Consider the following 26,083-nt stretch of genomic DNA (forward strand, 5'->3'; position numbering starts at 1 on the left):
ATGTGTTGAGCCTGGCCATTTAGCAACAATGTCCAAAATCTTATAGTCAGCATTGAAAACAAGTTGAACATTGATGCTGTGAAATCTCTTCGTGTTCACGAAGACGGCTTCATCTTCTGACGGTGCAATTATTCGGACATGTGTCCCATCGATTACACCCACAACACCGGGGAATCCTGCGATGTCCATAAATGCCCTTTTGTGAGCTTGTAAAGTGCGGGCATCCAGCGGAAATGAAACAAATTGTGTCACAATATGAGGTTGTGACAATGCTGTCAGTGTTTGGTTGATGACCCTGCTGATGGAGGGTTGTGACAGACCCAAGTCATCGCTGCTGCATTGTTGCATTTTCCCTGTTGCCAAATACCTCAGTGTTGTGATGACTTTCATTTTCGGGTGGTATTGCATTGTGGCGTTGGGTTGGAGAAGTAAGTGCATTTCTAATGAGATCAACCACAAACATGATTCCTGCATGATCCAATCTGTAGCGTTTCATTAATTCACTGTCATCCAGTGTTTGGAGAATATCTCTTCTGCCTCTTCCGTCTGCCATTTTGTCCTCTGCTTAGGGAACTCCTAAACCGCTTAAAAGTCCTCTTCCCTGCTCTTAACAGATCTCACCTTAGGAGCTCTCTTAAGAGCTAGGATTCTTTAGGAATAGCTTTTATCTTTACTAGGATCTACTCTTCACTTTTAACGGAAATTCTAAGAAAACATCATGATTCTAAGAATTTTCTTAGAATTTGGCCACTAGGAGCAACTCTTTGCACTAAGAATCTTTAGGAATACGGCCCCAGGAGTGTAACAGCTCTGTGGTAGAAGGTGATTTTTAGTCTTGTTGTGCGGGCGCTCAGTGTTCTGTAGCGCCTTCCTGAGGGCAGGGGGGCAAAGAAGCAGTGACCAGGGTGTGTGCTGTCTCTGGTAATGCTCTGGTATTTGTTTACCTTTTGACTATTGCTGCCGCCTAATGGTAACAAACTGCTAATACAGAGGGGTAGACTGAATCAATACATCTAAAACTGTATTTACTTATCAATTCACATTCAACCTTAATTTTTTTTGCTGTTTCTGTAGTATGTACTCAATGCATGTATTGTCATATTCTGTTAACCTTATCAAGTGACAAGAAATCAAGTGACGTTGTGGGTGTGGAGCTGGACACTTTGAGAGCAGTGTCAGACAGGAGGATGCTGTCGAAGTTGCGGGCGATACTGCAGTATGGCTCTCACCCTCTCCAAAACGCTCTGGTCAAACAGAGGAGCACTTTCAGCGAAAGACTAATTGCTCGCAAATGCATCACTGAGCGCCACAGGAAGTCATTCCTAACTGTGGCCATTAAACTTTACAACTCCTCCCTCTGATGATAAATGGCTATATATATATATATATATATTTATATGTGTATATATATGTGTATCTATGTATATTTCCCATATACCATATTTATATTGCACTGTATATCTGTAAATACTTAGATTGTCTACTTTATTATTTTATTGTCTACTTTACTATTTTATTTATATCTTTATCTCTTGTTTCCATTCATACCATATTTCTTTTTCTGCTTTGCATGGAGCATCTGGAACAAAAACTATTTCCCCCCGGGATTATTAAAGTATTCTGATTCTGATTCTGACTCTGAAGTCACCTGTTGCATCGAGTTATGTCTTGTGTCACCTGCTTCGTGCTGCTTTACTTAAAAAGGATCATTTCTGCTTATTACCTCAAGCCATACGATAGAACACTAAATGGCATACACACAGTACATGAACAATGTGCCCTGATGTCCCCTTTTTTGTAGTTTTTTGTACTTTTTGTGACTGTGATATTTTGTTGGTTGGGAGTTTGCTGAGTTTGAGGATTTTCTCAAAAGTAATCCAGCAGTGGTGGAAGAAGTACTCAGGTCCTTTACTTAAAGGTACAGTATGTAAGAATTTTAGTGAAAAAGAAAGTCTATTTGTTTTCAGTATACATTGGAGGTGGCCAGTTCTTACATATTAAACATTTTAAGTAAGTAAATGGATGTGAGTATTTCCTGCCAAATTTAGGCTACTTAAGTATTAAAGTGAAAGTACTTACTGTGCAGTTAAAAGGTTTGCATTAATTAACTTACTTAACTTATTAACTTACTTTCGGGTAGCGGAGTGGAAGTTTAAAGTTGCATAAAATGGTAACACTCAGGTCCAAGTATCTAGAATTTGTAGTTAAGTACAGTACTTAAGGAAATGTACTTAGTTACATTCCATCTCCTGCAAAGCACCTTCCGAGCAGATATCAAATATTAAACAGCACACCAGTAACTGAGAAACAAGTGGTGTGACATGTTCTTACATCATCATTTTAATCATTGTCATTATGTGTCGGGAAATTGATTTTGAGTGTGTTACGTGAGGGGACGGGTGAGACCGTTGTTAATTATCATTATATAAATGTGCTACATTTACACAATGAATGAGTACAGTGGCAAACAAAATCTTAATTTGGACCGTGAGAAGACAAACAGCACAAGAGGGAGCCCCGTGACCACCTCACGTCACAGCTCTGCAGAGAGGTGCTGCTGTCATCATCACCCAGCTCCCTGCCCCACACAGCAGAGATCCACAGGAGACAAAGAGCTCTCACTCTGACACTAGGTTTGAGTATGACAAACTACAGGCTCACACCATAGATTTCATATAGCTACAAAATCCCTAAAATTTGATCATAACATTTTTCATGTAATCCAACCGCACTTTTATTTATTTATTTATTTTACCAAACTAACTACCACTATCAGTGGCTGTTTATATGGGGTGGAAGTGTCTGTTTGGATTTTTTCAACGACTGTTTAAATATCTGTAGGCCTATTTAAAGTTGACAATCATATCAATATCTGTGCCTGAGTCTTAAAAATAGGATTGAAAGGTTTCATGATTTACCAGAAATGTAGATACTGATTTTATACTGTGTATTGTGTCTAACACATTTCAGTTGGTACTCAAAATGTACTGAGGTTTGATACTTACCAGATAAGGACTTTCAGGTGGAGTAAAGTTATTTCTTCACCAAATATTATCATAGGCGACCTAGAAGGCTTTGAATAGCTAAAATCTTCACGTCTGGAAAGAAAATATACTCAAGATAAAATTGAACTGTTGATTGAAATACATAAAATATGAAAATCCATGCAATTCTAAATAAAGGAGGGGCTGTCAGGCTATCCCTCTCAGTGCAGTTACCATTTTGTCTGTGCCAAGAGACTCTGTGTCTCACAACTGGCAATGAATGCAGATATACAATAAAGGGTTTTGATAAAACAAACATATGATATGCACACACTTGCTCAATAAGCCTATCTCCACAGCTGCTCAGTATACATTTTAACCTAATTTAAGCATGCACCTGAACAACACATAGCCTACATATGACATACGACAGTCAAAAATAATAATAGTAATGCTCAAAAACCAACTTCATTTGGGACTACAAACTGGCCTGAGTGCAAGAGGAGAGCGCATGCGTGAGGCTCAACACCCATCTTTGCAGACCGGAAGGTGAGAGGGAATTCCACTGTAGAGTAATCCATCCTTTCAGCGTAACCTATCTCTGGTCTATCATAAGCGGCTGTTGCTGTCCGCGAAGGACGTTGTGTCTGTTAAACTTTAACTCAGGAGGTCGCTTTATAAAACCACATCCTCCTTCAGCCGGCAGCATCCCCAGGAGCTGGAGGAGTACTGAGGTAAGAGCCATGTCTTTACTAGCATCTTTAGGTTAGCTTAAACGCTGAACTGTGGAGAGCCAGGGGGGAAAAAATCCTCTCGTGTGCTGTCACAGCGAGGACACGCTAGCTGCCTACAGTTAGACACCGGTTCGGTCTTGTACCGCGAACATTACTGTCCTCACGTTTGTAGTTTATGAAGTCACCGTTCGTCCTTTATCAATATCATGTTAGCTAGCTAACGTTAGGGAGAGGAAACGGGAAGAGGCTCGAGGCGCTCAACTGTTTGTACGTCAGAGAGTTGAGTGAGTGAGGAGAACTGATGAGTCCGGTGTCATCATGAATCAACAAGAAGTGATTCATTTAAAAAAATCCTACCATAAGATAGCTGGTTTAGTTTCTGTGTCATTATGACAAAATTGTTACAGTTAAAATGATAAAAGTGTCTGCTTTAGCATCTTTTACAGCATTAGCTATCAGCATATAATATTCCACTTTATTTAACACTAACCCACATTACAATACGTTTTCTGACTTGGACACAACACAGTTACATAGGACACTCAACACACACTGGCACTACGTGAATTCTTATGTTACATACTTGTATACCTTAAAAGAGAAGCATGGCCGTTAAAAGGTTTTTAGCATCACCAGTTCATTTATCAGCAGATCTGCTAATACCTACAGTATGTTCTGTATGTGCAGCAGGCAGGATGAGGCAGGATGAGAGGGGATGCCGTCCCTTCTGTTAGCAAAAAGACCAAAATGCATCCCCCCCTCTCCATCCATTAGAAGCAGAGTTCAGTGGCAGAGGGGGCTGTTTAAGTTGAATATGTTTAGTCTGCCTGACTCACTGATCCTATATCTAACCTAGCTTTGAGACAGTAAGAATCTATGGCCCCTGAAAACTAAAGAACCAAAAGAGTCAGTTTGCTAGTCGTGGGTGAATGAAACAAACTGGGTCCAACCTCCTGTGTGCTGAACTTTCATACCTGAATAAAAGCTTTTTCAGTGACGGGAGAGAAGCTTTCTGTAAATTCACCAGGAAGTCATGCGTAGACACCACCTGTGTTGGTGTCCCAGTTATTGTCTGACTGAGAGTCCAACTGACAAACTGTGTACAGTAAAAAACACAAAAATAAACAACATATGCATACATTTTGCATACTTTCCTGGTTTCAAAGATGTTGAAACACAAAGGCATGTGACAGCAGTGTTGTTCAGAGAAATGACTCTGACGTACACAGTGGAACCTTCACCCATTTGATTTTGGCTAACAGCAGACTTTGTCCCAACAATACATCGCACGTAATACAACCCATTCAGTTTCATGCACTAGCCAAACACCAAATATTTGCTAAAAATCTGATAAAACATCCTAGGTAGTAGCCTTGCAAATTCAACTGCAGTCTCTCTTATCTGCGCCAAAATGCACAAACTCAAATTCCTGGTTGGTTATCATCATTCCCACTCCTGTTATCATTTAAAAGTAGTGAGCCAAAAGGCAAATGGTTAGTGTTGGAATAACGTCCATCTTGTTTTCTCTTTCCCCCTGAGCAGAAAGAGGAAGTGCTGACCGACAGGTTAACGTTGGAGCGGACAGAACCAGACAGAACAATGACCGAGAAGAAAAAGCAGGAGAGATAAACGACACCAGAGACCTACACCTAATACTTCAGCCCTGCTGCCATTGTCATGGAGCCAGAAGAAGCTGCAGACTCGCAGCTGATGTACAGGATAGATCGCCCGGTCTACGATGAAGCCTTCCTCCGGTCGCAGCTTCTCCATCGCAAAGAAAACTCCACCACCCTCCGACAGAGGCTGGCAAACCATTTCCGGTAAGTTTAGATTTAGGAATTTACCTCTGGAGTTGTCCTGCTAAAGTTCTGTTCAGCAAATCATTGAATAAGTGTAGGTATATTGATACAAATCAAAAGTGATTTATCAGTTAATCATAAAAAATGAGCTTATACAGCATATATGTTGTGGGTGCAATAACTGATAATTGTTAAGTCTTTAAAATGTGAGAAAACGTGGAAATGCTTATCGCAGTTCCCCAGAGTGCAAAGTGACATATTCAAACTTATTGTTTCATGTTCATATCAGTCCAAAGATATTTAATGAACGATTAACTCTCATGCAAAATGCTTCTCTTCCTGCCTCTGGCTTGTTCATTGGAAGGGAATCCAGCTCTGTCACAGGGCAAACTGTCTGACACTGTATGATTAACTAAATGAACGTGCATCAACAGTTGGTGACTGTCCCTCCTGACCTCCGTGAATGATGGTAGCATGTGGTGACAGATTACAGCATCATGTTAACAATGAGCTGGAAACACTTTGGGTGCAGCTTTATTCATTTTAAGAATGTGCCTTTGCTCACCTGTCCTGTGTTTTATGGGTATTTGAACAGTGAGTCAAAACGCCTGGCTCGGTATTCGGATGTGAAATGACACAATTCCTGATAAGGTTTATTTGAGGGTTTGTCCCGTCACAAAGTAGAAGAACATTAGAAGTTTTGTAATACAGTCACATTTCCTCCTCCCAGTGTACAAACAGACAAAAGACAGATGATATATGTGGCAGACTACTAGTGTACTTCTGCATTGGTATGTGACCTTTACATTATAGTGCAGTGTTTCCCCTAGGCTGATGGGTTTGGGGAGTGGGCGGGCGGTGGTACTGGAGCAGCAGGCCAAACAGGCTGACAGTTAACAAACAGGAATCATTTTAACAACAATACTTTAGAACACTCTTTGACAATATTTTTCTCTTTTCTCTCCAACAATTACAACTACTTTTGCAATATCTTTCTTTTTTGTACAAATTACAGATACAATTACTTACAACTATTAATCTACTTTTGTTTATTTATCCATCTGTCTGTGATTTATTTGTTTCTCTTTTTTTGCGTACTTACCAATATCAGTTTTGTACAGCCAGGAGGAATATTTCCTCTCTGACAGCCACGTTGGGTCGAACCCTGTCAACCTATGGTGACTGGACTTGTGCTGCTTGTCGGGGGGAGGGGGTGAAGCAGGTGGGCTGCTGCTCTGCTCCATGGATGTACTCTGCTCTGTGCTTGAACCAGCAGCGGCAGAGATACTCTCGCTACTACTAGCAGCAGAGCTAACGTTTGCCTCGCCACAATCACTTTGAGTGCGCTTAAAAAACGTGGATATACCATCGGTGTACGCTGGTGCGAAGCTCCACCCACCGTAAAACAGAGAGCGGAGGAGAAGCGTAGATGTGTGACGATGAAGAAAATGAAATGAAATATCCTCGCTGCTTAGATAACATCAATAACATCATTATTTATTAAAAGAACACGGTCCAGACCTGTTCTATAGGAAAAGTGACCTGAATCTATCTGATCTATTTTATAGTTCTTCTTGTTGAGTTGAACTCATTGTTAAACGTACCCGTCCCATCTCTCTCATGGTGATTATCTGTTTTTTGTAGGATGTGAGAATTAACAAGTGTTTACCCATAATGATGTGCTGACTTTATGGGTACACAGGTGATTAGGAGTCAGGTGAGCGGAGCAAAAATATTTGCCGTTAGTAAGGAAAAGGAACATGTTGTATCATGATCTGACTAAGTGTGGCCTTTTGGGGCGCGAGGAACTGCAGCTGAAAAACAACATGGATACCAGGAAAGACTTCTGTAGTTGAAAAGATGCATTTTCTGTGGTACAAAAATCTGTCTTTTTTATTACAAACTCATAAATTCATCCACTTGTTTTCTTTCATAGGTGTTCATCAGAGAAGGCCAAGGCGGCGGTTTTGACCTTCCTGCCGATTCTAACATGGCTGCCATCCTATCCAGTCAAGCAGTACCTGTTATCCGATGTGGTCTCAGGTCTCAGCACAGGAGTTGTGCAACTCCCTCAAGGTCAGTGCCCTGCAGACCCTGCTGCACTACTGCTTGAGGTCCTGTTCAGACATGCACTCAATTCAAAACATCCAATGAGGGAATATCTTTTAGAAGATTGGAGTTGATCTCTTGAATCTATGAAAGCTGTTGTGGAGTACTGTGTTGGAAAAACACTAAGACACTTTGTCACCCATCTGTATATTTGAAGCCTGTTAAACATTACCCTTACAGAATAATTAAACCAACAATGTTATGTATTCCAGTGCTTACAGTAACCACACGCTAACTTTGTCAGGCTAGTCATCTGGAATGCATACATAAAGATTAAACATGAGAAGGGCCAGCTGCCAACTCCAGAGGGGTTGCTTTCAGCGTCACGCTGTCTCTGTTTTGGTATCTCTGCAGCTCTGAGGTTGTGATGCAATCACTTGGCTTCTGGGACTGTGGAGTTTTTTTTACATCTGTCCCTTTCCTTTACTCTGCAGGTCTGGCCTATGCTATGTTGGCTGCTGTGCCTCCAGTTTATGGCCTCTACTCCTCATTCTATCCAGTCCTGCTCTACACCTTCTTTGGCACTTCCAGACATATATCCATAGGTGAGAAACTGACTTAAAGCTGCCTGTCGAGGCTTTGGGTCATAAATATCCTCCTACAAGCTGTGGCTGGAGCCAAGATGGAGATTCAGTAGAAGGAACAAGGCAGCAAAAAGACATTGCACGACTGCCATAGAAGAATACGATAAACATTAACAAACTTTTGTACCATTTTTGTGGCATAATATTTCAGGGAAAGAGTGTCCTGATCCTGTGTTTGTTGTAATCCACCATGTTCCAACATAATAATGGTGGATATGCTTTTAAGAAGTGATCAGTCAGTGGCCTTTCAAACATCTAGGTTGCCCCTCACAGTCACATGATCAGCTAAAACTGCCAGCTGTCTCTGTCCCATGCACACAGGGGCTACAGCAGTGTTCTTGGTATCAGCTCAATTAAATATCTGAACAAGTTACAGACTGATCCAGATTATGAGATGAAAGATAAAGTTTTCTTTGAGATTGCATGTGGAGGAAATGTTTTCAATCCAATGTGATAACTGTCCTCAGCTGACATGAGCAGCAGGATTGTGAAATTTCCGTGACCCCACCCCTGACATCTCACTCATCTGGGTACTTTCGTTCCTAGAAAGGGTGCCAAGTCATCTCAAATGTCAGCTCTAAGTTATCTCCACATGGTGAATGGGCACATCAAACTAAACCCGCTCAACTTTTTGAAACAAAGGATCTGATCTGAAATGAACAACAGGAAGCAGTTGGCTTCACTGCCTCTGCCACAAATCTAGTCAGAAAACAGGTTGCTTTGGAAATGATGATCCCTTAACTTCTGGCAGAGAGCGAGAGGGAATAACTGGGCTGCTGTTCAAGTGCTGGGCAACATGGCCTTTTCAACCAGAGGGATACACATACACACACTTATCATACTGGACAGCACCTAGCCTGTAAATAAGTGGGGCTAAGGTGAAATCTGTCCATGGTTCAGACATGATGATATTGACAGAGGACTGCTGTGTTTGTTTTGGTATTACTTTGCCCCATTTTCCTGTAGTGAAGGCCTAAACTGATAAGAGACTGTGAAACTGATAAAGATAAAACATTTGACGTAATGTTCCAATGCAATGATCTATAGTTATCTACTGTATGTACAGCACTACTCCAAATGCTTTTTTTGTTATGAATTTTCAAAGTTTGGCCTTTACTCAACTAATTTCCAACATCATCAACTCAGCCAAACTTGTAAAAAAACAAACTTTTCTGTTAGTGTAGTCTGTGTTGTGACAATTGCCCTCTTCTAGTAGGCTTTTTCCAATCAAGCACGGCTCTGTGATCTCACTATCACGTCAAACTGCTTAATAAGGAAATGAATCACGTTTGCCCTCTTTTATCTTCTACTGAGAATGTTGCAATCCATTTTGCAATCCGGCCAAACCCGTGTCTGGTGGGATTAGCCCAGACTTGCTTTATTGTCAAATGCTACTAGTTGTGTCAGTTATGTGTAGTTATGTCAGAAATCAGTTCAGAAAAGTTTGAAATTGTGAAATAATATATGTGTATTGAGCTAGACTAGAGTGGAGCAACTGGAGTAACTAGAGCAACTAGAATGGCACTCAGTAGAGTGCATACCTTTGCCAAGGCCCAACAGTCCCCTTTTATTCAAACAAACCTGATCAAATATAGAATAAAACATTTAAATCTGTTACATCCAGATTTTTATTTGAATCTGCATGAAATTGTATTTTTTCAGCAGGATCAATGAATTATTCCCTGAATCAAATTAACAAAAATGTGGAAAAACACCCGATATTGCAATGTTAAAGAAAGTGAGAATAAAATTCCTGGATTCGTCCCTTTTATGTGGATCTGCACCAAAAGTTAATGGGGTCTATTCTGGGCCGAGATGCATCCTCCATCCAAGTTTGGTGGAAATGTGTTAAGTAGTTTTTGTGTGATGCTGCTGACAAACCAACCAACCAACCAACGGACACAGCAGAATACTTAAAAGTTATTAAGAGTAGAATTTAGGATTTTGCTATGTCCCATGAATAGAAGTTTATATATGAACTTTTTGCAAGAAAGTCCATGAGGTCTGAGGTGAATTGGTATGGAATGATACTCTCCTTACATTTTTTGTTCTCTCCTGCTGCTTGCTCTCTCAAGTGGCTGTATTTTAAGCACTAGTGGTGGAGAAACTCTCATCAATGTCAGTATGGCTCCATCATTTCGTCATACAATCAATCTTTGAAACAATATTTCAAGAAAATGTATTCTTGTGGTGTTCTAATCCCATTCCCATGTTGTTATGTTAATCCTGGCTAAGTAATTGGTGGTCTTTAAGACAGTCACTGGCCTTTTCAGGCAGCCAGGTTGCATTCCACAGTCAGCGCCAAGAACAGTATGATGAGCTCCAAATGCCAACAGTCTCTGTCCCACACACAGGGGGTCAGCTTTATTAACTCTCTGAAGATTCACAATTTGCTTCAGAAGGTGGTTTGATATGCTGTCTATGTCCATAATTGACATGAGCAGCAGGATTGTAAAATGTCACTGACCCTTCTCCCCTCATCTGATCTGACTTCCTGGTCATCTCAAAGTCCAGCAGACAAATGGGTACAATAAACCAAACCATCTCAACCTTTAAAACAAAAGACTTGATCTTAAATTAACAACAGGAAGCAGTTAGTGTGACTAAAATGGCCTCTTCCCAAACTTTAGTCTGATATCAAGTTGCTTTGGGAATTACGATCTCTTAACTTGTGGCAGAGAGCGAGAGTGAATAACTGGGCTGCTGTTCAAGTGAGGGACAAGATGGCCTTTTCCTTCAAAAGGATACTGCACTAAATGTGGGCACAAACCCCCCCCCACACAGTTTAGGTACATGATTCTACAGTTACAGTGGACATCAGAATACTGTAGAACCAAACCTGGATAGATGAAGAACTCCATGATTCAGACAAAGTTTGATAAACTGTCTTGTGTGTGTGATCTGCAGGCACCTTTGCTGTAATAAGTCTGATGATTGGGGGTGTAGCAGTGAGGGAGGCCCCGGACTCCATGTTTATGTTGCCTGCGAACGGATCCAACATGTCTGCCATCGTGGACGTGGCGGCTCGTGATGCCAAGCGGGTGCAAGTTGCCGTTGTGCTCACGACCCTGGTGGGAATCATCCAGGTCAGCATTAAAAAAAACAACCGCCACACTCACACACCTCCCACAGAGAATCTGTAACTTGGTTAAACCATTTCAGTAAAGTGATACAGCTTTCTGAAATCTTCTCACGCTCAAAATCACTGTTTACCCAAAGGATGTCTGATTCACTGTTGATGTATCCACACCTTGAATGATGTTTTTATTTGAAACAAAACTAGCTCATTCTTATCGCCTTACCTCTTTCTTATTTCAGGCTTTCAATTTTTTTTCTCTTTCTTTCAGTTTGTCTTCGGCCTTCTCAGATTTGGCTTTGTGGCGATCTACCTCACGGAGCCCCTGGTGCGAGGCTTCACCACAGCAGCAGCTGTGCACGTCGTTGTTTCTCAGCTTAAGTACCTGCTGGGGGTGAAAACACAGCGCTTCAGTGGACCCCTCTCTGTTATTTTTGTGAGTTTTAATAGCAATGGAGGGTTTGTAGGTAGGAGTGACAGAGGAGTCAGCCCATAATAGACCCCATTTACTTTTGGTGCAGATCTGAATAAAGGAATGGATCCAGGGTTTTTTTCTCATTTTTTTTACATTGCGAGATCAACGTTTTTGTTAATTTCTCAGGGAATAATGCGGGGATCTTTATGAAAATAATCAGGTGTGTTTAGGTGGCTGATTTTGATGAGGATCCTGATTAAAAAATCAAGATCTTTTAATATGTAGTCATAGAGGCTAGTCTTTTTTCAGCTGCTATACAGTAGCAAATAGGCATAGAGACCTGCAACTACCACTAATGTAAAACTGAGATAATGGGGATTCAGAGAGGTACAAACGGTGATTAGGACTGATTGAATAAAAGGGAACTATTGGGCTTTAGCAGAGGTTTGCACTCTGAGTGAGCGTTTTTTGTCCTTTTTCCCTGGCTGCAGAGCGTCAAGGCGGTAATCAGTGACATCACCAGCACCAATGTCACCACTCTCATCCTGGGCCTAGTCTGCCTGGTCTTCCTATATGTGATCAAAGACCTCAACGAGCGGTTCAAGAAGAAACTGCCCATTCCCATTCCTGGAGAAATTATCGTGGTCATTGTGTCGACCGGCGTATCGTACGGCCTGTCGTTATCAAAAGACTACAGTGTGGGTGTGGTTGGGGAGATACCAACAGGGTAGGTTGCTATGTTAACACTTTTTCAGGTGAATTTCTGGAATGTCTCTGAAGATGTCTTATAGGGTTGTACTTTAGTCAGTGGATTTTAGAACTTGGTTTTGTTTCCTCATTATGTTGAATTTGTGGTTTTAGATTCTTGTGCTGGATGTACTACAAGCGTTATCTTATGTGTTCTCAGGCTTCTTCCTCCTTCCCTCCCGGATTTCTCTCTGTTACCCAATTTGGTCACAGATTCCTTTGCCGTAGCGATTGTAGGATTCTCAATGGGTGCTTCACTTGCCAAGATCTTTGCCCTAAAGCACGGCTACAGCGTGGACGGCAACCAGGTGAGTCTGGACGTGTGAGACGAGCAGAGATGTATCTGAGATAGGGGTTTTGAGAAACCTGATTTCCCGGCTAGACTTGTCCTGGTTAAAGCTGACCTTTTTCCATGAATGAAAATAAACCGGTTTCTGTTCTGCTTTTTTAAAGACGTCACACGGTGAAAATATTGCTGACACAAGTGCAGTGGAATGAGACACTTGCCCTCTAAAAGTTTAAATAAATCAGTTTCCAGTGCTGATCAATGAACTTTCTGTAAAGTTGAGAATTTGTGTTGAGGAAAAGCAGTGCGCTGTCTCAGTCCACAACACATGCACACAAAAAAGTTAGGTTGCATGGTCTAGACATCCTTTAATGTTCAAAAAACACATTATTTTTCTCATACTGTCCATTGCTGCAGTACCTCTATTCAGTCTATATCTGAACACTCAGTTTCACTTAACAGTTTTAGTGTCTGTTTGACAAGCCCAGTCTGCTCTGATTGGTCAGATCTCACAGGCCTGAGTAGGCACCACCCACCATGTTTTCATCTAAAGCTTGATTTATGCCTCTATGTTAAAATCGATGCCGCACCTCCCCAGAAATGTAACTGCACATCGCAGCGACTGTGATTGTTCTGCTTGGAAGCGTCTCCTCCGGTGCTTAGCCGCGGTGCTAATACAGGGGATTGTGACCTGTAGTTTCCCCAATAAACACACTGCTTTTCGCAGTGTCTCTGGCCGAGAGAGATGGGACAGGCTGAATGTCCAAAGGGCAAATGCCAGCTTGCCGAAACCCGGTCGTTCAAGCTGAGTTTGTATGGAGAGGCAGCCCTCCCTGCAGACACTGTGCCTGTCCACTCTCTTTAGCCCAGAGACACAGCTGTGAGATGAACGGGTCGCTGTATTTAAAGGGGAAAATACAGCCGGACAATATGTGTAAATGCTCACTACAGCATTGGCCAATTACATTGGTTACAGCGTTGGCTCAGCGTAGAGCTTACATGCAGCCATAAATCAGCCTTGAGCTCTATGGCCCTAAGATGTACCTGCTTTTAACAATGTCTCCTGGTATGCATGAGGGCTGGTTCGCGTATCCTGCTTCCGTTTGGAGTATCGGTTGTGCACATCCCCATACATTAACTTTACACATACGCAAGATGCATAAGCAGATGGACGGTAGGAACAGTGTCGGCCAGTATGGGGATGTGACAGGGTCAGGAGTTAGAAAGTCTGAGCCATGGTGGAAAGGACCTTGTGTTTTTGTATTAGGTTTGTTGTGCTTTACAATGCTGGAGCATGTGAACACAAGTCAAAAGGATTCACAAGCAGAATCCCAGTAGTTAACTAAATAATGACACGACCATAATTCACTGTATATGTTGCATTTGACAATATCAGTTAGGTATGGAAAGTCATGTCAGTCTGTGACACTACTGTGTTTCAGGAGCTGATTGCCCTCGGTCTGTGTAACTTCATCAGCTCTTTTTTCCAAACCTTCGCCATCACATGCTCCATGTCAAGGAGCCTGGTGCAGGAGAGCACTGGTGGAAAAACACAGGTGACACACAATAACATACACACACTTCCTCTACAGCAGAGATTACAATGACAATGAGAGGTGACGCAGTTATCACTTTCTGTGTGTTCAGATCGCAGGGCTGCTGTCGTCTCTCGTGGTGCTGCTGGTGGTGGTTGCCATCGGTTTCGTCTTCCAGCCGCTCCCTCAGGTGGGTGGAGCTGATGACACTGAGCCACAAGCTTCCTGACTGGCAGCTCAGCATCACAGATGCAGCTGCAGACATTTTTTATTTTTATTTGTGGTCTGTTAACAAAAACTAGTTTAATTTTTCAGATCAGATCACTGCCAATAGCTTTTTTTAATGTATAGTTCTGTTCTCATGTTGTATTCTCCTCTGTTGTGTATCCCAGACTGCACTGGCTGCTATCATCATGGTGAATCTGTTGGGGATGTTCAAACAGTTCAGAGACATTCCTTCTCTGTGGAGGACCAGCAAGATTGAACTGGTCAGTTTGTCAAATCTTATCAGGGTGTTGCTCTGCACTTTTTTGTCCACTTTAGTTTTTGGTAATCTGATTTAAACTGATGGGTAGCTCTTCTCTCAGAATAGTCTGTTACCATGAGCTACACATGCTGCTTCTTTAGAGCAGAACACCTGAACACAACAAATTACTGACTTGAATGTGTCTTCATAATGTTCCAGACTGTGCCTGTTAATTTAAGTTTGTTTGCAGGTCTTGTACTATGTAGTATGTGAAAAAAGTAAAACCTGGAGCCTGCATTACCAACAATACAAGCCACTGAGTGACATCACTAGAGGCAATCAGATTACATGGAGCCGTAAAGGCTTTATACTACTTTCTTTACATATGCAGTAGTGCTCCCCAAGAACTGTAAAGTTACACCATTTGTCCAGGCGTTTTGTCCTGGTGTTTTTCACTCATGAGTTAGCCAGTCCCAGTGACTAACAAGGTCAACTTATTCATGGGCCTTTTGGGTTAACCACTGCCATAGCAGAAAAAGTGAAGGATTGTGTCCCAAGAGAGACATGTTAGTGTTGAATGAACTGTCCAACTGAAGTTTTGAATGCAATGATTAACAGCTAACTTGTTTTTATTCAGGAGTCTAACTGTGAGCTGGGGCTGGATGATGTGGCTTTAGAATAATATCTCAGTATTTTTAGGCTATATTGCGACACATGATATATACCTCGATGTTTTAAAATCTCCTCAAAAGCACTTAATAAATGCTGGGACTTCAAATCAATCACATATCATGATATTTTTGGTCAGACAGAACAATACTGATGTTGTGACAATATTGTAGGGATGACAATTGGTACTTTGACAAAATATTGACACAATGAGGTTTTTCACAAGTAATTGGTACAATTCCACTAGAGCTAGGTACCAGAGGCATTTTACATGAGTTTAGTGCTGATTCAAGGCAGCTGAACAGTACTGAACAGTGACTTTCCTTACAATTTGTGTGGGCTGAGGTCCAGCTGCAGATTAAGCTATTTGTGTCTGTGTTTGTGTGTGTGTGTGTGTGTGTGTGTGTGTGTGTGTGTGTGTTTTAATGGACCAGTCCACCTCAACACTGGGAGAGATACTTGCAGGCTTATTTTGTTCAGTTTTGTTCTGTACAGCACAAACAAGATAAACTGCTTATTTTTCTGTTTTATAGATTAGACCTTAAAACTCAATCTGCGAGTTGGATTGTGATGCCACACAAATTTCAGAAGGAATCTGACAGGATAGAGCAATTTAATCTAATCACTGTTCAGTTAGACGTCATAGTCCACCTTGGAAAGAGAACAATGCAGAGGAATGATCTTATAAACATGATGCGACTGTAGATTTTGAATCTTTACTTTGTGATTTTAGCTGATGTAAAGGTTTCAACAATGTTAAAGGGATACAAACTATTGTTTTAAGGTTGTTCATGCATGATTTTGAAATAAAAAAAGGTCAATATTAGATTAAATGTGACTTGTCTCTTGTTACTGAAGGCACATGAGATAATGTTGCCTGAGAGATGATGATACCAGCGATGTTAGCGTGACCAATAAACATAAAAACACCTTGTTTTTCTCCATCTGATGAAGAAAATAGGATGCAGCTGTAACACTTTCTGTCTGTTTATTTCTGTTTCTTCCCTTTTTCTCTCTCAGGCCATCTGGCTGATAGCCTTTGTGGCGTCTGTGCTGTTGGGTCTGGATTACGGCCTCCTGGTGGCCGTCGCGTTCGCCATAATAACAGTCATCTACAGAACACAGAGGTGCTGAAAATAGACAGATGCTTGTTGTTAGTCCAAATGTGTTTGTATTTTGTTTCCATCACATTATATTCACTATTTTCTCTGAATAAACATGATGCCACATATCATAGAATGCAAAGACATTTGTATGAACGGGTATGGACGCTGCTCCAGGCCTGCTAACAGAAGAATTTCATGTAAAAGTTATTTAACTGACTAAGTGTTTCTGACCTTTGTATGTCTCTTTCAGCCCCAAAAGTGCTGTCCTGGGTCATGTTCCCGGCACAGGGCTGTACTGTGATGTGGACGAGTATGAAGAGGTGAGTCTGTTAGAGTAGAAAACACTACAGTCTGAATGCAGGCTGGAAATGGTGCACTAAGTCTGTTGGCCTGAATTCTGAACACCTGCAATTGGTGTTTTTGTTCCCAGGCGGCTGAATACGAGGGGATTAAGATTTTCCACTCCAACTCTTCAATCTACTTTGCTAACAGTGACCTTTATGTGAACACCCTCAAGGAGAAGGTAATCCTAACCATTGTGTGTGTGTTTATGGAGTACTGTACTAAATGTTTAAGAAATGTGCTGTATGTAAATTGCTTCTTCAGAGCAGAGGACTACTAGAAACATTTGTAGTCATGGAGTTAAACTGGTTTTGACCAGGTTGTGCACTGAAGTCTAGAATTAACGGACATTGTTGGCGCTATGTGGTATTCACTACTGGTACAAAGAGACATGTAATTAAATGAATGTGAAGCCAACTTGGCTGTGAGCACACAGTTGGAATGTGACATTAACAGACATCCTCTGATGTGTGTTGTCTATGTCAATCAAGCGGTTGTCGACGCAACAAGTACTTAAACCCAAACCTGCAGAAGTTCAGGCTTTTACATTATAATAAAATAAAAAAATACATATGTAGAGAACACCCATATGCATTTTGGATACAATTGACTCAGTTTCCTAGATGCATAATGATTTTAGGTGAGAACATGTAGATAAATGAGAAACCATTATAATCTGTTGGTGTGATACACACAGAAAAAAAAACGGTTCACTTAAAAAAACAGCCAAGCCTAAAAAGAAAGATATGACCTCAATTAAATAATAAAAACAACTGACTGTTAAAAGGCAGATGGAACTAGAAAACATGGTATTTAAGTATCACACAGCAACAGCAGCTCATATTAGCTTAGAAATGGAGTCCGCTAACATCGACTAATGACCGGCTTCCAGCACAACGCAAAGTTACACAGAGCCCCTTTAAGTCCATGTGTAAAAGTAAGGTTGACAGTATGACTGCACTTCTGTGTGGGATGAGGTGAAAATCTCAGATCCGTGTAGTAAAATATGAAGCTACAGCTTTATGGATATGGGTATGTATCACCTTTGGACAGAGCAAGGCTAGCACACTGGCTCTGCTTCCACTCTTTATGCTAAGCTAAGCTAACTTGCTGTTGGCAGTTGCTCTCATATTTAGCATACGGACATGAGTGTGACATCAGTCTTCTCTTATCATCAACATGAATGCTAACAAAGATTTCTGGCATATCTTCATAGAGCAATAAATGGCAACACAGATTATTAGTGATAAGATAATAATCTGTTTTGACTGTATAAGATTAAAACTGATTCAACTTAACTGTGGTGATTTTTAAAATGACTTTTGAAAAGATACTGGTGAGTCTACTGCAGCCTGGAAGAAATAAAAAAACTCAAAATCATGGCTGTAGTTTTCCTGTCTTTACTTTCACCTCAAAAAAGTTAAAAGACAAAATAATACCACTAGATTTCAAGATAATTTGTTGGAAATGACCCATTACGCAAAAAAATGTGAAAGAAGCAGTTGGTGGTTATTATGCAGGACATTAGAATGTGTTCAATTAAAGTATGTTGTATCGCTCTCTCTTGTTGTCTTGTATATACAAGTTATTATTAGATGTACTTTGTGGCCATCAGTCATTGGCCCTAAAGTCAGTGTTTGTTTTGTTCTGTAAGTTTTTTTTTTAAAGAATGCACCTTTCTAAATGGGCTACAAACATAATAAAGATACAGGAATCTATATTTTTTTCCTTATCAGATTATTTTCAGAGCCATATAAGCATGAACAGGAAGTGCATGTTGGAACAATGCTGTAATTTACAAAGTGTTTGACCTGTCTGCTGCTACTGATGACGTGTTTACAGACGGGAGTAAACCCCGAGGACTTACAAGCTGCTCGAAAAGCCAGAAAGAAACAGAAGGAGAAGGCCAACGGCAACAACAGCACTCCACTGAAGATCTGTGCCAAGGTGAGGCTGTGTTCTCTGCCATGTGGCTTGTTGTGTATATGCACAGTCAGCTTTGTTGATGGTGTAAATATGCAGCATGCTGCCATATGTGTGTTCAGGGGCTTGTGTAACTTTTGGAGGGATTGGAAAACATGTCACTCAGGCTGACGTACAAGAGCAGGGAGTGACTGAACCCTTGGGAGGTTTAATGGGCGATGTTTCTTCACCTCAGTGGCACTGAAAGGCTGTGATTGAATTTTGTCAAGACAAGCTTTCACATGTATATCTGTGTGTAGAATTTGCACTTTTCTGACTCCAGCTCTCTGCAGTTGGATCAAAAAATACACAAAAATGACAACCTGATATACCTTGTGGCTTGTTGAATTCCCGTCATGAAGAATCCTTCTCTTTGTTTGGCTCCAGTATGAAGAGCAGGGAGTGACCCATGAGGTTTTGTCCCATAACAATGTGGTGGAGGAGCAGAGGAACGGCCAGCTGGAGGACAGACACAGCGAGTCAGACCTGGAGGAGGCTGTCTTCATTGAACCTCTCTGCACCGTTCACACCATCATCCTGGACTGGACGTCAGCCAGCTTCATTGATTCAGTGGGAGCCAAAGCCATCAAACAGGTTCTTCCCCCCCTTTTTCCTCTCAACTGAGGACATTTTCAACACCTGGTTCACTATAACAACAAGCGTAGATGTTAATGCTCTGAAGTTTCCTTCTTGTGCTGCCACAGTGTCAGTTCAGGAATGCTTGTATGTTGCATCCTGATGTTGAGGATTTGACCTCAGTGAGTAAGTCACTCTCTGTCTCTGCAGATTATGAAGGAATATGCAGCTGTGGATGTCAGAGTGGTCGTAGCCGGCTGCAACAGTGAGTTATCATTACCACTTTTCTCTATTGGTTACAAGCTTAACTGTAGTAATTGCTCCTGTAACTGTGTGAATCTGGAAGAATGTCACTGGTCATATTTACATGCAGACTAACCTGGATCATTTTGTGATTAACAGGATCCTAGTTCAGATGCAAACGCATTTATAAAACAGATCTATCAATTATTGTTTTGTCATATTTTTATTAGAGCTGGAACAATTAATTGATTAGTTGTCACTGATTTAATTAATAGTCAACCATTTGATAATTCATTAATTGAATCATTTTCTAAGAAAAAAACAGTCAAAATTCTGGGATTCGAGCTTTTTAAAGATACAATATGTAATATTTCTGCATGAAAATGTCTAAAAACAACTGGACCTTTGTCATATATTTTGTCTAGTTGTGTAATTACATTATCCCAAATGAGAGAGTCAGAGAGGGAGGAAGGAAGTCGGAGAACAAGACTAAATGTAATATGATTAAAACTTTAAAACGTCACCTCGTCCATGAACAGCCAGATTACTTCACTTGACACCAGCTCTAAGCTCGCAAGCAGTGGCACGAGCCACATGTGTTTAAATTCAGGTCAACCTCTTTACTGAAGTCAGTACTTACCAGAAACTCCGGTTCTCTCCTCTTTCTCATCTCTGATGGGTGGGCTGTGATAAGGTTCCTTAATATGATGGTACAGCAAAGACTCATGGGAATAGCTTCACATAATACTGGAGTATGAGAACACAGTGCTCATCTGGTCCGACTGATCTTGTATTTCTGCTTTGATCTACAAGGAACCCTTCTGTCTGAGCTGGACGCCCTACAGTTTTTCACCGGGATCATGACTCCAGAGATGGTGTTCCCCACCGTCCACGATGCTGTGCTACGCTGTCAACACTCAATCTCCCACTCGCAAGCTTCTCCGACCAATGGAACGACCTGACGGGAGATGTCACCTCGCACCCACCTGTAGGAGCCATGAACTCCACTGATGTGAACATCGAGCTGAACAATCATTCATATTGAATAGACTCAGGTGGATGTTTTCCCTTTACAACAGTCTGACAACCTTGGTAACCCCAAAGTGCTCAGAGAAGCGAGAGACAGGGCAGGTTTGAGGCTTTTATCCAACCAGAAATTCAGGATTTCCAGGTGACATTCCTACAGCCTTACTCCTCTGCATCCTCGAGTGGATTGTCTAGAGTTGCATTTTTTAAGTATTTTTGTAGTTCTGTTCAAGCTCTCACCACTCTTCTGGGAGATAAATTTCACAGTAAACTGCTGCTCTGGTCCAAATGACCTTGTTAGAATGACTTCTGTAAGAGTCCAATTTGTGGACACTATGCTGTGTGAAACTGATTAGTAGCTGCCTGTCATTATCATGCTGTATGAGATGTTTATGGTTACTGAGACATGTGCTGATGGATTAGAGTGTATTTTCAGCTGTACGTTTGTGTAATTGTGTATTTAAACCAGCAAAAGTGCTACAGTTTAGTTTGCATTGCCATATTTGTCAAAGTTCATTTTACGTACTGTTTGAGTGCAACACTAACGTAGTATTGTATGTTCTGTCAGTGCACATTTTAGCATAACAAATGTTCTATTTTTTGAAAGTTATTTTTTGTGTCGTATATACAGGAGGCCTTAGAAGTTTCCATGTGGTTATTTTACAACATTTAAAAGAAAGCAGTGAGACTCAATTCTGGAATAAACTTTATTTATAAGTGAACAAGAATGACAACAAAAGGACAAGATTTTTTGACTCAGTTCTCTGCTTCTTTTGACAGTAAAAAGCCAAAGAGTTAACTCTCTCTCACTCACACACTCTTAGTTGTAGGTCATGTATCTGGGGGTGGCGCTAAACTTGGCGTAGGACTTGATGACCTTGTTAACGGCCTCCAGGAAGTCTTTCTCTGTGGCGATCTTCCTGCGAGCTCTGATGGCGAACATGCCTGCCTCTGTGCACACACTGCGGATCTCAGCGCCTAACAGGAAACACAAATCAAATTGTGCTTACAGAACATCTTTCAGGACCAGCAGGAAATAATGTGGACAAGCTCAGCCAGTCATGTAGCAATACCCTCAAGTTTTTGTGTTTCTATGGTCATACAGGAAAGTAAAAATGAAAGTGAAATTATGGCTTCACAATATGGTAAAAGAAATGGTGAATATTTTTATTTTCATTGAAGAAAATTAAAATGATGATTTGACATTGTACAGTACTTGATTATAGCACTATTTTGTCACATTTTACCTGTATCAAAAAAGCTTCTGCAATTGTGATTGGCCATTATAAGATTTCGATAATATTTCAATTCATTTTGCTGCCTTGGTTGACATTAAGAGGAGTTCACAGCTGAGATAATCTGTTGGCTGAAGTAAAATAAGATTTCTCCTGAATCATAATCTGTCCTGTGAAAACCATGCAGCTCCAGAACATCAACTTCTCAGGACAAAAACGGGTCTATTTTAAGCTCCGACAGTGTAACATTCGCTGGGATTTCACATAACTTGTTTAGCTGAAGAATGAGAATTCTATCAACCCGTAAAGATAGAAGTGAGATGGCAACAATGTGTTACAGTGCAGCCTTGTGGCCAGACATGAGTACTACACAGGTGAACAAATGGGGGAAAATTTGTAACTGTTGACTGGAGTAACTAGGAGGTTGACCATTGACCCTGGAGTGATCATTTCAGAACAGGAAAGAGGATAAACTCATGTAAAATGGAGGGGAAGAAGAAAAGAGGCAGTTTTAAGATGGATATAGATGAGGAGGAAGATGTTGAAGAAGGAAAATGAAGAGAGAATGTGTGTCTTTAGAGAACAAATGACAGAATGCTCCATGAGTCTTACCGGTGCTGTTGGGACAGAGGCGAGCCAGCAGCTCAAAACGAATGTCTCTCTCCACACTCATAGAGCGGGCATGGATCTTAAAGATGTGTGTGCGACCCTGAAACACAGAACACATAGGGGTTAGACTATGGGTTCATAAACAGAAGGAAGACGATCCCTAATCACGTTGTGAAGTTTCATGGCGGATTTAAGAGAATATGTCTTCGTATCTTGAGAACACTCACCTCCAGGTCAGGCAGGCTGAACTCGATCTTCCTATCCAGACGTCCAGGTCTCATCAGGGCCGGGTCCAGTGTGTCCGGTCTGTTGGTGGCCATCAGCACTTTGATGTTGCCTCGAGGGTCGAAGCCATCCAGCTGGTTGATGAGCTCCAGCATAGTCCTCTGGACCTCATTGTCTCCACCAGCACCATCATCAAAACGAGCACCTGGCAGGTTCAAGATGACAAGTTTTCATGTTATTGACCTCGTGCACTCGTCCTCGGTTTACTGTCATCAGCTTCAGTTCGAACAGGCTGCTTGAAATACTCTCCTCCTGCTCCACACTTCTCTTCCCTGTTTTTAGTGTTTTTGAACATTTAATTTACCTTCACGTACTATCTTGCCATCATTTTTTGAGTTTAGCTTGTAACTAATCGTGGATGACGTGTGCGCACGTTCACGTAACACCAGTGGTACTCATACCACAGTTTGAGAATAGTGGGTTTGCACCATTCTAAAAGGAACTGTACTGTGAATATCCTTACCTCCAATGGCATCAATTTCATCAAAGAAGATCAGACAAGCCTTCTTAGTCCTGGCCATCTCAAACAGTTCTCTCACCATCCTGGCTCCCTACAAAATGGATGTTTACATTCATCAGGACTCAGAATCTAAACAGCTGCTATTTTTGCCCGGTGTGTTTCTCAAACTCTTCCCACACTCACCTCTCCAACATATTTCTGCACCAGCTCGGAGCCGATGACCCTGATGAAGCAGGCGTCCGTCCTGTTGGCCACGGCACGGGCGCACAGGGTCTTTCCTGTGCCGGGCGGCCCGAACAGCAGCACGCCTTTAGGAGGCTCAATGCCCAGATTGACAAACCTCTCAGGCTGGTGAGCAGAGGACAAAGAAAATGATCAGAATGGAGGCATGGCAGGGAAGAGCTGTTAGATCCATCCATGTTCATCTGAGTCTGGGTGAATGTTGTGATCATGAAAAACTCTGGCAGTGATTTAGATGTGGGATTTTCTTCATTTGTGAACACTCACATGGAGCAGGGGGGTCTCGACCACTTCTCTCAGCTTCTCAATCTGCTCCTTACATCCACCAACATCACTGTAGGTCACATCAGGCTTCTCCTCCACCTACAACATGAGGAAAAAAATAAGGACTCGTACTGCAGCTTTGCAAGAAATTGCAAGAGGCCACACTTAAGTTTTAATGCAATTTTAGTGAAAAGCTGTTGATTCTCAAAAATCAAACTAGAAAAAGTCAGATAATTCCACAGATTTCTTGACAACATTGTTGCTCTCAGAATTCGATCCCCTAGTGGATTCATACCTGCATCATGGTGACAGTTGGGTCAATCTTAGGTGGCAGAGGAATGTGGATCTGATACTTGTTTCTGTCGACACTGGAAGAACAGAAGAGACACTACATTTAGCAGATTGTTTCACTAGACATCACACATAAATGTGAGACCTTTTAATAAAACTTCTGCCTCACCCGACTCTCATGCCCTCCTCGATGTCAGTCGGGGCCACTTGGTCGCTCAGGTCCACCACGAACTTGGCAAACTGTTTGACATTGATAATGTATTTGGGGTCCTCGGAGTCGGCGTTGATGATCTTTGTGCATCTGTTTAAATAATACACAGAAACGGAGGGGATTACAAAACGGTCACACATTGTTCATGAAAATCATTGCAGAATATTCAGCAACACTATAATAACCATCATTAATCAATGGAAACTAGTAGGTAAACAAACTTAAGTTGATAATTATTTCACTGTTAAACAATGGAATGTTTTTTAAACCATTTATTAAGCAATTGTTATTTTTAAAACTGATTGATCCTTATAATATTTTGTAAATGTTAATACATACTGTGAATCTATAAACATTATTTGGATGGCCATTATAAAGTTGCAACTGATGTCTATAAACTTTGCTAAGAAGAATTGCTAAATAAATAGTTTATAAAGCATTTTATTGTTTGTTTAGAGTGAAATAACTATTAAACAATTAACGACAGATTCACCAAATATTAATGATGGTTATTATTAAGTGTTACCAGTTAAATACTTTCTAAAGCCAGGACAGGCGGTGTTTTTCTTCACAAAAAGCAAAAACAGTCTTATTCAAAAATACTGCCACAGTATCTTGATCATTCCCACACAGACTCAAAAACACACATGTATCAGTTTGCTTTACCTTGCTACCTGGAGCGGCTGTTCGCTCTGCAGAGTCTGTTTGTCAGCAGCCAGATCCCAGAGTGCTGGTGGAGCCAGGCCTGTGTCCGACTCCTTAATGCCTGTCAAAGCCAAAAAAACATCCAGTCAGGACATTTGAAGCCACTGGTTAACCGAGAAAATCTGAGTAAGGCCAATAAATGTGTCAATTAAACCCATCTATGGTTTTCTCACCGACCTGTGAGCTCGTTGATCTTTTTGAGCAGCTGCTGGATGTCATCTTCCACTTGTTTGATCTGTCTGGAGTAGGTGCTTTGACCCTGGCGATGAACAGACAAGCACCACATTAGAACAACCTTGAATTAATACTAATGCTAATGTAAGCAATCCCACCGCTTTCACAGGTGGATCTCAACCTATATTACTCAGGTCATACTTACATATGTTTTCAGCAGAGCGATGTCCCCTTCATCCAAAGCTGTAAAGATGAAAACAACATGAATGAGTCTGCACTCTGAGTGTCAGTGGGCCGCTAGCATTGTTGTCGAACTGAACAATGCGGTTTATTTCATCATGGTAACGCATATTATAGTTACTGCTTTCACTGCAAACACCTTAAATGTTACATTTACCAAACCATTACAGTTTGCTGAGCAGGTGCTAAATACTAGCAGTTTGTTCAAAGAACAGAGCTAACGTTTAGTTAGCTAGGTAAGCTAATGTCGACGTTCCTTTTAGCAAAGAACATTGAAGAGAAGTTCATTTGCAGTTTCAGATAAAGCGGTTACCTCTGATAGGTGCGTCATCCTTTTCCTCTTCTTTAGTTTTCCTTTGGTCATCTCCCAAATAGTCCGGCATTTTAAATCAGGGAATAAACTGTTTCTCACAAATAGCCCGAGCTGCTTCGGCAACCAGACTGTACCATTACACAGCAGCTTTGAGTTTCCGCCGCTGTGCGCCAGTCACCGGAAATACAGGTCGGAACTTTATTGAGGCTGTACCACCAATAAAACTTAGATTTTGTCACATTAACGCTCGTATAATTATTTAAGTCTCAGTTGTAAATATGAGTCAAATGTTGCGAATGTTCAATTAATATGAGTGGGGCTCCAGCGAGGAGGCGCCACCTAATGAAACGCGTATTGCGGACGTGCGGAACGAAAGTGAGGAAGCGTAACACGGAGC

General features: G+C 41.3%; 2 protein-coding genes across 2 annotated transcripts; one reads left to right on the plus strand and one right to left on the minus strand.

Moving 5' to 3' along the window:
- Window positions 1-3,543: 3,543 nt before the first annotated feature.
- Window positions 3,544-21,398, plus strand: slc26a5 (solute carrier family 26 member 5). The gene is made up of 18 exons (XM_073480818.1): window positions 3,544-3,718; window positions 5,261-5,538; window positions 7,454-7,593; window positions 8,061-8,171; window positions 11,118-11,296; window positions 11,558-11,722; window positions 12,193-12,428; window positions 12,609-12,756; window positions 14,177-14,290; window positions 14,382-14,459; window positions 14,662-14,757; window positions 16,425-16,531; window positions 16,761-16,830; window positions 16,941-17,033; window positions 18,695-18,799; window positions 19,202-19,408; window positions 19,601-19,655; window positions 20,447-21,398. Exons 2-18 carry the CDS (start codon window positions 5,396-5,398, stop codon window positions 20,593-20,595), a joined length of 2,196 nt encoding a protein of 731 aa, XP_073336919.1. The 5' UTR covers window positions 3,544-3,718; window positions 5,261-5,395; the 3' UTR covers window positions 20,596-21,398.
- On the minus strand, window positions 21,353-25,840 carry psmc2 (proteasome 26S subunit, ATPase 2). Its single transcript, XM_073480822.1, has 12 exons — window positions 25,687-25,840; window positions 25,339-25,376; window positions 25,137-25,218; window positions 24,921-25,020; window positions 24,213-24,344; window positions 24,048-24,120; window positions 23,756-23,851; window positions 23,432-23,596; window positions 23,252-23,339; window positions 22,731-22,933; window positions 22,507-22,603; window positions 21,353-21,637 (listed from the first exon to the last, which is right to left on the minus strand). Exons 1-12 carry the CDS (start codon window positions 25,754-25,756, stop codon window positions 21,480-21,482), a joined length of 1,302 nt encoding a protein of 433 aa, XP_073336923.1. The 5' UTR covers window positions 25,757-25,840; the 3' UTR covers window positions 21,353-21,479.
- Between the last annotated feature and the right edge of the window lie 243 nt (window positions 25,841-26,083).

Source organism: Pagrus major, chromosome 14 (genome assembly GCF_040436345.1).
Source record: "Pagrus major chromosome 14, Pma_NU_1.0".
Lineage (NCBI taxonomy): Eukaryota > Metazoa > Chordata > Actinopteri > Spariformes > Sparidae > Pagrus > Pagrus major.

Bases quoted from the DNA above. Each gene is read 5' to 3' on its own strand.
- slc26a5 (XM_073480818.1), top strand. From the start codon at position 5,396: ATGGAGCCAGAAGAAGCTGCAGACTCGCAGCTGATGTACAGGATAGAT. The intron at 11,297-11,557 runs GTCAGCATTAAA...TCTTTCTTTCAG, and splicing joins CCCTGGTGGGAATCATCCAG to TTTGTCTTCGGCCTTCTCAG. The intron at 14,460-14,661 runs GTGGGTGGAGCT...TGTGTATCCCAG, and splicing joins TCTTCCAGCCGCTCCCTCAG to ACTGCACTGGCTGCTATCAT.
- psmc2 (XM_073480822.1), bottom strand. From the start codon at position 25,756: ATGCCGGACTATTTGGGAGATGACCAAAGGAAAACTAAAGAAGAGGAA. The intron at 24,121-24,212 runs GTGAGGCAGAAG...CTGTTCTTCCAG, and splicing joins GAGGAGGGCATGAGAGTCGG to TGTCGACAGAAACAAGTATC. The intron at 22,934-23,251 runs GTAAGGATATTC...TGAACCTGCCAG, and splicing joins TGAAATTGATGCCATTGGAG to GTGCTCGTTTTGATGATGGT.